Genomic DNA, 15,317 nt, shown 5'->3' with positions numbered 1-15,317 from the left:
TCCTAAATACAGAGCCAGGAGAAACCCTTGAGCATAGCCAAGTGTGGCAAGATAAAAATGAACAAACTGGCAAAATAAAATAATAAGACAAGTGATCCTTTTTCTCTAAAGCCAGAGGCTCTCAGCCATCTATGTATCTCCAGTTTTATTGTTGGCAATGATAGGACATTTAATAGACCAGTCATACTGAGTTTATAGGTTCAGACTGAGTTCTGGCTTGAGCAGCAAGAAGTAAAGGCTTGAGAGAGAGGACAATATTGAGTGCATGCTTTGCATGCAGAGACTCTGGTTAAATCCCTAGCACTGCCCAGACCCCTGAGCATGCCAGGAGCCACTGGAGCGTAGAGCTGGCAGTAGCCTCAGTGTACTGCTAGGTGTGGCCCTCAAATGCAAACCTCCCACAACAAATTGATTAAGAAGAGGGATAAAAGTAAAAATCCCTCTGTGAAATAACTTTGCTACAAGAAACATATAAACATCTTAAAATATCCCACTGTGTAATATTCAATTCTGAAAGATGTTGCTTCAAGAAATGGAGTACGGGACCTGAGAGATAGCATGGAGGTGAGGCATTTGCCTTACATGCAAAAGGATGGTGGTTCAAATCCAGGCATCCCATATGATCCTCGGAGCCTACCAGGAGTGATTTCTGAGTGTAGAGCCAGGAGTAACCCGAGTGCTGCCAGGTGTGACCCAAAAACCAAAAAAATAAAAATAAAAAAGAAATGGGGTACATGCAAGATCTTAGAAGTCAATTTCAGATGTAAACAAAATTACAGATTATCAGAAAGATAATCAAAGTACTAAATGGTGACTTAAAACAGGAACAATGTAGAAATTGAAAGTCCACTTGAGAACATGAAATAACCCCAAAATAGTAAAGAGTAAAATTTGGGGCTTTGTTTTTAATGAAAATAGAAAAATAAAATAAAAACCAAAAAAATTATGTAAAGATTAATTAAGTACACTTTTTTTAAAGCCCCAAATCAACTAAATTAAAGCAGACAGGACTGGAATTAGCTGTGGCAAAACATTAAATAGGAACTTAAAAATGAATAAATAAATGCCAAGGCTAATAACAAAAGACACAAACCATAGGCAAGTCCAATGAAGAAAAAAGAAAATGAAAATATGTGAAACTAGAAATGGAACACAGAGAGTGGGAAATTCTGAATGCAAGATAATGCCAGCTATAGTTTGCCAAAAGGAAATTGTGATGATTTTGATCTAACTAATAATTTCTATACAGACATAAATACAAAATGATTTTTAAAAACATCAAAAATAATGGCTAATGGAGCCTCAGTGATAACACAATGGGTAGGACAGTTTCCATGCACATTGCCAACCCAGGTTTGATCCCTGGCATCTCATATGCTCCCTTTAGCACTGTCAGGAATAATTTCTGAGCACATAACCAGGAGTAACCTTCAAGTGTCACTTGGTGTGGCCCAAAATCCAAATAAAAAGATGGCTAAAGATGAAAAACATTTCAATTTTTTTGTAGAACTGGAAAAGACATTTACTTAAACAGGTTTTAAGGACAAAGAAAAGGAAGAAAGACAGAAAAGTCAGAAAGAGAATGAAGGGAAGGAAGAAGAAAAATAACCAATTATAATGAAAATATACTAAACAAAACTAGATATTTTAAATCATACTATACTATAAAAAGTAATTCACACTATAAACAGTAAGAATTGTTAAATATTTAGGAAAATCAGTTTCATAATTATCATATTAAAAAACCAAATGTAAAAATTTAAAAAATCAGGCATCTGTCAATAGGCAGTTGCTACAGATAACATCTAGTCTGAATGCACATAGAGCTCATAAGTAGAAGTAAATTATTATACACAGTAGAAGGAGGTTTTCAGAAACCACTATATAATCAATGATAAAATAAAATTTTTGCCAGAAACAAAATAAGCAAGCTTGATTTTATCAGAATTACTCTAGGTTCTACCAGTGCAATTAGAAAAGAATTGAGATATATGTGTCAGTCTTATTAAAACAAGCTGAAAATGTAACATGAGATCTCTGTTTATGAAACACTAACAAGAGCCACACAAACTATCTAGAGAGAATGCCTAAACGAACTGCACTGCTCTTTGACTTGCAGATAGTCATCTGTAATTTCCACATGGTCTCCATCCCAGTGTGCCTGTGTGCTGATCTTCCTGGTAATCAGGATTCCCAATTAGGATGCCATGTCTTCAACTTAATTACCTCTTCAAAGATCCTCTCTCCAGTCTGTGGCACTGGAGTTGAGGCGTTTTTTTAAATCTTCACCATATGAAAGTGGTGAAGTTGCTCTGGGTGGTGGTGGAACATAAGTTAGGACCTAACTGCAGGTTGGGGGCAGCTGGCTAGAAGTAGACACTATCTAGGATAATAATCAGTACAGGACTTCTCCAGAAGGTTGCAATTCTATCTTCAAGACATTTACAATCTAGATTTGAAGATAAAACCAAGAGTCATCATCTATGAAGTCCTAGTATGAGTTCTCTAGGTTCTCAACTTCTCTGGAGTGATAGGTAGGTAAGAAAAGAAAAAAAGCTTCAAAGGCCCTATCTGGATTGTGGAAAACCACTAATGTTTTTTCTCAGCATGAGTCAAAGGAAGATTAGCAGTTGAAAAGAGTCTATTTTGTGAGACAGAAACAAAGGAGCGGATGGAGAGATAAATTCCACTTCCTGATGCTCTTACCATGGAAGAGCAGAGCCCAGCTTCAGTGTGGCTATAAGAAGAAGCAGGAGGCAAGAGCCTCCCCTGCTTCCCTCTCCTCCCACATTAAACACAGGACAGAAACTTCCCAAAGTTCTGGGGCCCTGACATGTCTCTGTCACTCTTAAAGGAGACAATTTCCTTCACATGATGCGAAGTGAGCTGGTTAAGCAAAAAATATTACCCTTAATTGCACACTGCTTTACATTCATTCTCTCTTGCTATTCTTGAAAACAAAATCAATTATTGAACAGCAGCAGCCAGTCTTAAACAGGAAGTATGCTCTTCTCATTCCTCTTAATCAATAAACTAAAATCATAAAAAAACTAAATCATCATCCTCTCATTCTAATTTTCTCCCGCAACACAATTCACATATAAAATAATAAAATAGCACCTTTGACTTGGCTGAATTCCTTTAACATGACAGAAATGAACATTTAAGTTTTTACTTCCCTAATCTCCAAAAAGCTTTAGTATGTATGTGAGTCTGTGTAGGTACACAATATAAGTGTATTCATGCCAAGAATACAGAATCACACACAGGGTGGATTGGAACAATGGAAAACATTGAGGCCTGCAGTGATCAGGGAAAATTGGAAAGAACACCTTCTACCTAATAAAAGAAATCATGCCCAGAATCCAAAGGATACTAATTCTTCTCAGATTCTCTGATAAGCATTGACCTTTCTTTGCTGGTCTATCATTATAGTCTAGTGCTAATCCATTTTCTTGGCAGGAATGTGATTTCTCTGTGGAGCTCATCTCCAAGGGGAAGGGTGGAGATGGAGAAGGCTTGGATGTAGATAAGGGATTACAATTCAAGTCTCCCATAGCAGTTCAAGATCTGCCTCATCCTGAAGCCTCAAGTCTTCACTGGGCTAGTTTGCTCATCGACCTTCTCTAAACAATGCTAAGGCAGGATTTCTACTGATTAGAGAAAGGGAAGTAGAGGCTATTTATTGGCAAGTTTCTTCACCCACTCCATCTCTTATCTTGAGGAATCATCAGTGTCTTTGGACTCATAGCGATCTACCACTAGTTTACTGCAGGAAAAAATCACCAAGGATGGGTCAGGGTTCCTCATGGCAAATAGACAATGTAACTGTGATGGCATCAATACATCACTACTCTTAAAGACAATTTGGGACAGTACTTTCAGCAGCTGAGGTCATCAGTTCAACACTTTCCACCCTCCCAACCCCCACACTCCTTTCTCAAATCAGGTTAGTTGGTTTAGGCTCCTGACTTTAGCAGATGAGAAAATATTTATACATGCAAGCATACTTGCTTGATAATACATGCCGATGATATTAGAAAATAAAATAACTGAAATCCTACTAACCAGGTAAGTGGTATTCAAAGCCACTGTAAACATTACTGTGACCTCACCTGTAGCCACAGCCTCCTTAAATTAGACAAAGTAGGCATTCATGCACCCACACATTTGCTTACTGAACAAGTGATTACTGAGCCACAACTATGTGCTGGTCTACTTGAGGTATGGAAGTAGAGCTGTAAGATAAGCCAAGTCCCTACTCACAATGTACTGCCATGTGAGCAACAATAAATCACTTCATGTAAATGAAATCAATTTCCACCATATTGACATTTATATTGATAATTTCACTAGCCACATAGATATGATACTCAATAGTGGCCACGGCACATTCACTGGTGGCCAGTGTTTACTGACAGAACATAAAGAATCATCCCTATCATCCAAAGCTTTGAGATCACAGGACAGGAGGAAAGGCTGGAAAAAGAAACAGCAGCTGAACTGTTTCAGACATGGCTACCACAGAAGAGAACCTGCTTGAAGAAATTCGATTCTCAGTCTACATTGCTGGTCTTGTGAAAAGTTGACATTTGAGGGGCCGGGCGGTGGCGCTAGAGGAATGGTGCCTGCCTTGCCTGCGCTAGCCTTGGACGGACCGTGGTTTGATCCCCCGGCGTCCCATATGGTCCCCCAAGCCAGGAGCAACTTCTGAGCGCATAGCCAGGAGTAACCTCTGAGCATTACGGGTGTGGCCCAAAAACCAAAAAAAAAAAATAAAAGAAAAAAAAAGAAAAGTTGACATTTGAACCATGACCTGAGTGATGCTTTTTCAAAGAAATCCAATAGTAACCTTTGTATGAAAAGCTGAGATCTTCTATGAAAGGCAGCACTTTCTTACTGAGCTAAAAAAAAAAAAAAATAGGTGCAGCTGATAGACTATAAGCCAGACAGAAGGGAGATGAGGAAAAGAACCAAGGAAGAATACAAGTGCATAAATGGAAGACATTAGTATCTCCTGGGCCAGCAAATGCCATGAGGGCTACCCTCCAATGACCTTTCCAATGAGGTCTTGTTTCTTCCTCAAGTGTAGTTCAAAGCCCTGGATTGCATGGCTTATTGCATCTGAAATTGTCTCCTACAGTCCCCCTGCTTCTTATGATTTTATATCAGGTCTAGACATCATTTCAAAGGCTTTCCTACAGGCTGTCAGAGTTCTCTTTATAGAAATTCCAGTTAGCTAGCTTTTCTTTTATTTTTTTTTTTCACCACATACTGGGATGGTTTGGGTTTTCATGGCCAGCTTACTTTGTGCACGTCATAAGATCTGTTCTTTAATCAATGTATGTTAAATTGTGTAGAAGGTGTTATCAGGTAGTTTCCTCTGGTCATGATAAATATATGAATTTATGCTCTGTCTTAACTGTTTCCACATCCTTCTATACTTGAAAAGTTGTAAAAATTTTTACTTACATTTAAAAGAACACCACCATCAGTGCAACATTCCCACCACCAATGCCCCCCATCTCCCTCCTCTTCCACACTGTATTCAAGACAGGCATTCTACTTCACATTCATTAACATTGTCATGAGAGTTGTTAGTGTAATTATTTCTCTAACTGCATTCACCACTCTTTGTAGAGAGCTTCATATCCGGCCCTCATCACTATTGTCTCTGGGCATTATTACAATAATGTCCTTTATTTTTTGAAAAACCCATATATGAGTGAGACTATTCTGTGTCTCTCCCTCTGACTTATATCACTCAGCATAATAGTTTCCATGTCCATCCATGTATAGGAAAATTTTACGACTTCATCTCTGCTGACAGCTGCATATTATTCTATTGTGTATATGTACCACTGTTTTTATAGTCATTCATCTGTTATCGGGCATGTGGGTTATTTCCAGACTCTGGCTATTGTAAATAGTGCTGCAATAAATATAGGTGTGAGGAAGGCATATTTGTATCATGTTTTTGTGTTTCTAGGGTATATCCCTGGGAGTTGTATAGCTAGATCATATGGGAACTCAGTTTCCAGTTTTTTGAGGAATCATCATATTGTTTTTCAGAAAGGCTAGCACCAGCAGTGAATGAGAGTTTCTTTCTCCCCACATCCCCACCAGCATTGATTATTCTTGTTCTTTGTGATGTGTGCTTGTCTCTGTGGCATGAGATGGTACCTCATTGTTGTTGTTCTTGATATAAGACCTGAAACCGTGAGGTACATAGAACAACAGGTAGGTAAAACACTTCATTAAATTGAGACGAAAGGCATCTTCAAGGAGGAAACAACTCTCCAAACAAGTGGAAGCAGAGATAAACAGATGGGACTATATTAAGCTGAGAAGCTTCTGCACCTCAAAAGAAATAGTGACTACGATACAAAATCCATCCACAGAATGAGAAAAAAATATTAACCCAATACATATCAGATAAGGAGCTAATATCTAAGATATGCAAGATACTGACAGAACTTAACCAGAAAAAAAAATCGAACCCCAACAAAAATGGGGAGAATAATTTGTCAAAGAAGAAATACAAATGTCCAAAAGGCACATGAAAAAATGCTCCATAACACCAATCAGCAGGGAGTTGCAGAAGAAAGTTATAAAATTATTAAGTGCACTAAACAATATCTAGACCAAATGGTCTCGAAACAGAAATGATCAAATTAGACCAGTAGATGGTGTGCTTGAGCCAATGAGGTAAAAACCTTTAGTCATTTCCATATGTGAAAACCAGAGGGAAACAAATAAACAGATGGGTTCTTTCTTGGTAATGCCTTCAAATGTACAAAATTTAATTGCCAATAAAAATAAAAGATTTAATTAGAAAATTATTAGGATCCATGCTAGGAAGATCTAGAGTAGGGGGGAGAGCGAGAGAGAGAGCGAGAGTGAGAGAGAGCGAGAGTGAGAGAGAGAGAGAGAGAGAGAGAGAGAGAGAGAGAGAGAGAGAGAGAGAGAGAGAGAGAGAGAGAGAGAGAGAGAGAGAGAGAAGGAGGAGAGAGGAAATCCTTTCTCCCTTCTGACTCCTCTTGTCTTCAAAGCCCCCTCCCCTAATCAGCACCAACAGGCCACCTCACAGGAAATTAAAAGCAGTTTGCTCTAAGGCATTTAGGACAGTCTTAACAGATAATTCAGTTCACCTTTAAGAAACTTTTCTATTAGGTCCATGTTCAGTAGAGCTCAGAGCTTCCATGTGTCACTCCAGACAAAGTTAAGCTGGGGGTGACTTGATGGCTCAGCCCCTGGGAGTAGGGAGACCAGACCGATAACCCCTCAGTATCCCAGGGAACAGAAAGGCTCATCTGGATGGGCTTTCCACGGCACCAGTGCCTTGTACACTCTCCTACCTTGGAGATGAAGACTCCAGTTCCCTGTTAAGTTTTTCTTTTGGAGCCCAGATCTGACTGATCCTAAGAAACCCAGAACTACCTTCCCTTTGAGAGCCAAGGATCTTCTTAGAATGCAATTGCTCTTTGCTCAGTGGCTTTCCCATTTGTGTCAGCTCTCACACTCATAAGGATCCAGCCAGCACAGTATGGCCTATTTGCTGGCTGAGAGGCCTAAGGATGAGTAGAAACTGAAACTGGGAAGGAAAGCAAGCAAGAAATGGTGTGTCACCATCCAGGAATGCCCACCTCCTTTATTCCTAATTCTACAGGCAAATTTTTCTGATTAAACTGAGAATAGACTAGGATCCCTGCACTCCAGTAGTGACTCCAGCTGAGTTGGAGTAGACCTGAGGACCTCTGCTGTGGCCCCTTCCTTACTTTGGCCCTTCCTCCCTTCCAGTCTCCGGAGAGACTCTTAATAGCTGGGTCTAACAGTTCAATTCTTTTTTTTTTTTTAACAGATCCATTAAATTTTAAAAAATATTTTCCAAGGGGCCGGGCGGTAGCGCTAGAGGTAAGGTGCCTGCCTTGCCTGTGCTAGCCTAGGACGGACCGCGGTTCGATCCCCCGGCGTCCCATATGGTCCCCCAAGCCAGGAGCGACTTCTGAGAGCAGAGCCAGGAGTAAACCCTGAGCGTCACCGGTGTGGCCCCAAAAAAAAAAAAAAAATTCCAATTATAAAAATAATGCATGTTTATAAAACAGGACAAGACAAAATATTAAAATAGAAACTGAAAAAAGTAGAATGTGGATAAATCATGATATGATCATAAAAATGAACATCTGTTATAGATACAACTATAGTTAACAATCACACATACCTGAAAGTAGAAAATAAAAATATAGCTATTAAAATAAAACTCATTTATCACAGTAAATTGAACACTCACGTTTATCGCTACTCACAAAAAATCTTACCAAAATAATTTAAGTATGTCTTAAAGGCAAAGCACATACAAAGTGCACACCTCTTTGTGAGATACAATAATTTTCACAAATTTTCTTGCTGCTGTGTTCTTTAACCTTTTTATTTTTCTCATTTTTTAATAATTTCATTCCCACTTTCTAGAAACAAATTGATTTAGGCATCTCTGTATCCTTTTATTTATTTACTTATTTTTTAAATTGATTGACATTTTGTGATTTACAATACTGCTACTGAAGATTTCTCAATCACATAATTTTACCACCACACCCATCACCAGTGCAACTTCAGAGTACCCAAGGATACTAATACCCTTCCCTTTTAATCCACCCCTCTTAGTTGTGCGGATAAGTTTTTCTGTGTGTTATTTTTCTACCTTTGCTGCTACTTTGCTGTGTATCTTTGACACATGAAAAGCTTTATGTTCTTATAAATATACAGGGTTAGACATAGGAATACAAGTAGAAATTTTTGATTTATTAATATGCTTAAAAGTAGCAGCAGTAAATCAGTACAAAGTAACATTTTTGAAAAGCAGAAAGTACTTCCCATTCCCATTCCAACCCCCCCCCTTTAAAAATAAACACTAGTGACAAGAGTGGCAGTGGTTTACATTTTTGCAAAGATTCTTGTCTGATTTTAAAAAGTTGCTGGATTCTCCAATCTGTTTCTACAGGCTATTTTGGATGAAATAAATGAAAAGAAAAAGTCTGATCTCATACAGGTAGGTATATAACTGGAAAAGAGAGCAAAATATTGGAAGCCTTTTCAGATAATTTGGAATATTCTTCTTTGATACTATACTGAAATGAACAAATAGTAGTTTATATTTTGTTTGTTTGGTTGATTTTGGGGCCACACCCAAGGGTGGTCAGGGATTACTCCTGGCTCTGCATTCAGAAATCACTCCTGGCAAGCTCAAGGGACCCTATGATATTGAACTCGGGTTCAATCAATATTGAATAGATATGCATTTAAGGATTAAAAATCAGTAAAAACCAATCACTTGATGCCTCTGCCTTGACTTGCAGGAAGATACCAGAGGTTTCATTCACTATTCTCTGTAATATTCAATAAAATTAATTTTGGCTTTGCAAATATCCTTAAATAGTCTCATAGGTCCCTGGCAATCTGCAGACAAGTCTGAAAACTACAATAGTATATAAAGCTGAGCAAGAAATATTCTGGAAAAGACTATTTAATGACAAAGAAAAGACATTCACAATATAATCAAGTGAAATGAAAGTCAAAGCAATATGCTTATGTTTATTTCTAATTCTACTTATAAAAATGTTGTGAAACAGTTCTGATTCCAGCACCATTGTTGATGGTCTAGGCAGGAACAAGGAACCTCATGTCTTAATCCCTCCCACCAAACACAAATGGGGCTGTCTTTCGGGGCCTTCTTAGGGGTTTCAGCACCATTACTGTTTGCCTCCTGGGGCCAGTCAGTTCTATGTCTGGGCGAGAAGAGGGACCCTCCCGCCTCCATCAGCCCTCCTTTCCCCCAACCATGCTAATGCTAATGCATCCATGTGAAGTCATTTCAATTTATATTATAGAGTTCCTGGAAAAATGGATCTATCACTTCTTTCTCTTAGAAAATATACAGCTCAAAATCCAGATGAACAAACCAATGAACTGGTATTCAATATTTTTTATCATACTTAATAGCCTTGCTAGTTTAGAAAAATAACTTCTAAAGAAGATATATTTTGAGTCTCCTTTCATACAAAAAATAGATCACTTTCTTAAACACCTGTTACTGCAGTATTTCAAACCATTAAATGCAAAGATCAATGGGGAAGTTAAGGAAGACACCTACAGTGGGGGGATATGGAAATACTGACAAATTTCCAAGTCCGCCCAAATGCGTGAACCTTATAAATGAATTATTTAGCAATGAAAATCAAGAAGTCACTGGCCTGCAAAATTAAGAAACCTATAAAGAATTCAACCAATACAAAGAAGAACTCTTTCAGAAGACAAAAGAAGACATACAAATGGAACTGAAGGAACTAAACAGCATGTTAGCAAGCCATAATAGTAGAATTACACAGGTGGAGAATCACATAAGCGAACTTGAAGACAAATTACAAGCCAGCCGTGTTAAAGAAGTCAAAAAAGAAAGGAGACAAACACTGGAAGAAAATGTAAGGTATTTAATGAACAAATACAAAAAAAAATCACTGAGTTATACAAATACTAGAAGGGGAAGAAAACAGGAAAGGAGAAGAACAAATAGAGAGATAATAGCAGAGAACTTCCCCAACCTTGGGAAAGAGATTTCTCTATAAATCCAAGATTGCCAAACAAAACAGACTCTAATAGAACCATATTTACTAATCCAAATGAAAATAAAACAAAACAGATAATGACGCTTTAAAGCAGTAAAAAAAAAAAAAGAGAGAGAGAGAGAAACCTCAAGTGTAAAGGAAGAAACATAAGAATTAAACTAGACCTTCCATTTGAAACAATTCAGACAAGAAAAGAGTGGAATGACATATTGAAACAATTGAATGAAAGAAACTTTCAACCTAGAGTCCACTACCCAGGAAAACTCTCATTTACATGGGAGGATTAAAAACATTCTAGGACAAGAGAACTCAAAATATCTACACTAACCAAACGGACCCTAAGTGAACTATTCAAAGAGCAATTACACAACCCAAATCCCCAACTGTAACAACAACAAAACCCTATACAAACTAATGGCACAACAGCCCTTTCTGTCAATTGTTTCCTTAAATGTCAGTGGACTCCCATCAAAAGGCACAGAGTAGCAGGTTGGTTCAGAAAACAAAACCCAGACATTTGCTGCCTACAGGAAACACACTTAAAAGTTCAGGCTAGACAGAGGCTCAGAGCAAAACAATAGAAAACAATTATACAAGCTACTGAGAAACAAAAATAAAAGCTGTGACATCCATACTCATATCAGAGAAAACTGCATTCAACCTCACAAGAAAGTACTTAGAGACAAAGATGGACACTACTTATTGATCAGGGGAACATTAGACCAAGAAGTACTAACTCTGATCAACATGTATGCACCAAATATAGAGCCATGCTTTTGCTCACAAACTCAGAGAAACATACAGATGAAAGCATAATAGTATGGGAGATTTCAACACCCCATTATCACCACTAGACAGATCCACTAGGAGAAATACTAGCAAAGACATATGAGCCCTAAACGAGAAAAGGAAGAATTAGGATTAATCAATGTATACAGGGTATTTCATTCTCGAAAAGTGGAATATATTTCTTCTCAAGTAAACATGGAACTTTCTCCAGGATAGAGCACATGTTAGGACACAAGTTTAACCTAAATAAAGTCACAAATATAAAAATTATACCAACCACCCTATCATACCACAATGCCACAGTGATCAAGATTGACTGTAAAAAGATGTGAAGAAAATCTAACACCTGAAGTCTAAACAACATGCTATTTGACAACAGCTAAATCAAAGAGAAAATAAAAAGAAGAAATAAAGAGATTCATTGAAACTAATGATAATGAAGAAACAAATTGCCAAAATCTATGACACACAGTAAAGGCAGTAATTAGGGGGAAACTCATAGCAATACAGGTCAACATTAGGAAAGAAGAAAAATACAAAATCAAAAACCTAAAGGAACACTTTAAATATCTTGAAAACCAACAGCAAAGGAACCCAAACACAAGCAGAAGAATAGAAAAAATAAAAACCAAAGCAGAAATCAATAACATAGAAATAAAAATAAACAAATACAAAGAATTATGAGACCAAGCGCTGGTTTTATTTTTTTAAATAAACAAGATAGACAAACCACTGGCAAGACTCACCAAAAAAAAAAAAAAAAAAAAAAAAAGAGAGAGAGAGAGAAACTCAAATAAATTGGATCGGAAATAAAAGGGGAGAGATTACAACAGAACCCCTATGAAATCTAAGACATCATGAGGGGTTATTATGAACAACTATACTCAGTTAAGCTAGAGAACATAGAAGAAATGGACAGATTCCTAGAAAAAAATATCATCTCCCATATTTAATGAAGAGGAAGTGGAAAGTTTAAACGAAGACTGGATCATGAAGATGTGGCACATATACACAATGGAATAGTACATAGCTGTAAGGAATGATGCCATCATGCAATTTGCAGCAACATGGATGGAACTTGAAGATATTGTTAAATGAAGCTAGAAAAAGGATAAATACAAAATGATATAACTTATATGTGGTATTTAGAATAACTGCACAAAGCAAAACAATGGTCTAATTGGTAGTTGTTTTGAACCCAATTAGCCCCAGAGTATAGAGAAGAGAAATGAAGAAACTGAGTGGAACAGGAGTAACACAAAAGCTTATACTTTCTTCTATACTTCAGGGAATTCAACAACCAATAGAGCTGTTTAGATTGAGCAAGTTTCTAATCAACTGCTCTTTATATATGTTTATAATAATTTTCTAATGTTTTTATCCACAGAAACTAGTGCAAAATGTGTTTGGAAACCATGCACTCGCACTACAGTGCTCACTGTAAGTTTTAATTTCTTAATTTTAATGTCTATAGTAACTCCTTGATCTGTTTGTTCACAGTGGTACTTGGAGATACAGGTTGGTCGCCCTAGTTTCACACTGCAATGCTATATTAGAACACAGAGCTCATTGAGATCTTTGTTTTGTTTTTGTTGTTGTTGTTGTTGTTGTTGTTTTGGGGCCACACCTGGCAGTGCTCATGGATTACTCCTAGCTCTGCACAAAGAAATCATTCTAGCAGGCTCAGGGAACCATATGAATGCCGGGGATAGAACCTGGGTCTGTCCCAGGTCGACCACGTTCAAGGCAAATGCCTTACTGCTGTGCTTTTGTTCCAGTCCTAAGATAAGGTCTTGACAAAAATTTTAGTCTATTCATTTTCTATTTGATTATTCTTGGCAATATGACTTAATGTTTATGTCCACAGAAGACAATGGAATATGCAACTGTATGCCATAAACTCCTGCTACAGAGAGTTCATTCATTGAGTATGTTATTGCAATTAATTTTCAATCTTGGGTAGTTTACCATTATACCATAATGCTCATGATTTCAGTTTGCTTTCAGGAAAGGAACCTGGATACACCCTCTAAATGATACTTCATGGTGCATACTACTCTACAGTGCTCATTACCATATCACTTATTTAGACTTGAAAATTATGATTGTTTTTAAGAATGCTCTATACACAATTTAACCCAGGAAGCCTTTCTTCAGTAAAGTTTACCCTTACCAATAATGATTTGTCTAGAAAATGGAAAACCTTTCCACCTGACTGGCTGGCATATTTTTTAAGCATTCTGACCCACTCTACCTATGTCAGCTTTTCAACTGTAACCCATGGATCGATAATCAGTGTCTGTGCATGCATGAGAGCAAAGGGTGGTGGTATAGGATAAACTTTGGGTTCATTGGTGGAGGGAATAGCACTGGTGGTGGGAATGGCCCTGACTCACTGTATATCTGAAATTCACCTATGAAGGACTCTGTAGATAACAATGTTTTTTGGGGGGAGGGGGAACACACCCGGTGGCACTCAGAAATCGCTCCTGGCAGGCTTGGGGAACCATATGGAATGCCGGGAATCAAACCCAGGTCCCTCCAGGGTCAACCGCTATGCTATCTCTCCGCCCCCACAATGGTTTTAATAAAATAAAATAAAAAAAGAAATTTTGTGAAACGGGGGGAAAAGGGACAATCATCAATAGAAAAGAAGTATAATGCATTCAATCAATTATAGTACAGCCACCAAATGTATCAATCTGATATAAAATTTGTAAATTATTTCTCAGATACTATCTCATTTCTGTTAAAAAAAAAATAGGAATGTATCCTTGACCTGTGCAGATACCAAGATCTCTAGATACAGAGGTCTGATCTTATCACCCATGACAGAGCACAAGTATTTCATACATCACAAAAGCACCAAGGGGAAAGTAAATGAACATGCAAACGAGTCTCTAGTTAATCCCGTGACAGTATACTTCAAGGGTGGAGAAACCCTGTATCTCTTAGGCCAAGGGAATTCCTTTTCTAATGTCCCCAATATTTACTGTGCCTATGCAGGAAAAAAAAACACACACAAAATAATCTTTTTTTAATTTATTTATCTATTTATTTATTTATTTATTTATTTATTTATTTATTTTTTTGTGACTTCTTTGTTTTGGTGTGGATATTGAAGTTGTCTCCAATTATTTTTTATTCTTTCTTTTTTTCCCCTTTTTGCGCTCTGACATGTTTTTATTTCAGGACCGTGGCTATTGTGTGGTGCTTGTCTTTATTGCTATAGTGCTCACTAGATATTTTGTTTGATATTTCTGTTTGTATTGTTGTGGTATTTCGATTCCCTTTTCCTTTTCCTCTCTCAAACTGAGGTTGAGAGCTTCTGGAAGGACTCCGCCCATTTTCGGCTTATTTGATTTTTACCCCATTTTATTGCTTTTCTTTTCTTCAAACAAAACCACATAACTTGAACTATCTGGTTCCGCCTCTTAAATAGAGGGGGAAATAATGTAGGATACCAAGACCAAACAGTTATATGATCACTAAGTAGTAAGCTAGACACACTGGGGCCCACTCATTCTAGCAGCCAGGGGGGTAAGGGAGGGGGATATGGGATGCAAGATGGGAAAGGGATGGAGGGAGGACAAATTTGGTGATGGAAATTCCCCTGATTCAATGTTAATATGTACCTAAAATATTACTGGGAAAGTTATGTAAGTCACTATGACCAAAATAAAAAATTATATATATAAAAATGGGAATGTAAGTATAAATACACAATCAAGAGTTTGGAGTGATAGCATAAAAGGGTAACTCTGGACAATGCTGTGTAGGTGTCACTCAAAAACAAAAACAAACAAGCAAAACCCACATTCAAAAATATGCAAATGCATGGGGCCAGAGTGGTGGCACAAGTAGTAGGGCATTTGCCTTGCTATGCGCTAACCTAGAACAGACCGA

General features: G+C 37.6%; 1 protein-coding gene across 1 annotated transcript in view; it reads right to left on the bottom strand.

Annotated features, from left to right (window-relative positions):
* Positions 1-3,714: 3,714 nt before the first annotated feature.
* The window catches only part of WRN (WRN RecQ like helicase), a 128,488-nt gene continuing 116,885 nt past the window's right edge, over positions 3,715-15,317 (bottom strand). Inside the window, 2 exon segments of the mRNA XM_049772701.1 lie at positions 3,715-3,855; positions 4,420-4,479. Coding sequence (XP_049628658.1) covers positions 3,715-3,855; positions 4,420-4,479 — 201 coding nt within the window.

This window comes from Suncus etruscus, chromosome 4 (assembly GCF_024139225.1).
Source record: "Suncus etruscus isolate mSunEtr1 chromosome 4, mSunEtr1.pri.cur, whole genome shotgun sequence".
Taxonomy (NCBI): domain Eukaryota; kingdom Metazoa; phylum Chordata; class Mammalia; order Eulipotyphla; family Soricidae; genus Suncus; species Suncus etruscus.
Note: the sequence above shows the minus strand (reverse complement) of the source record. Positions and strands in the feature narration are given on the sequence as shown.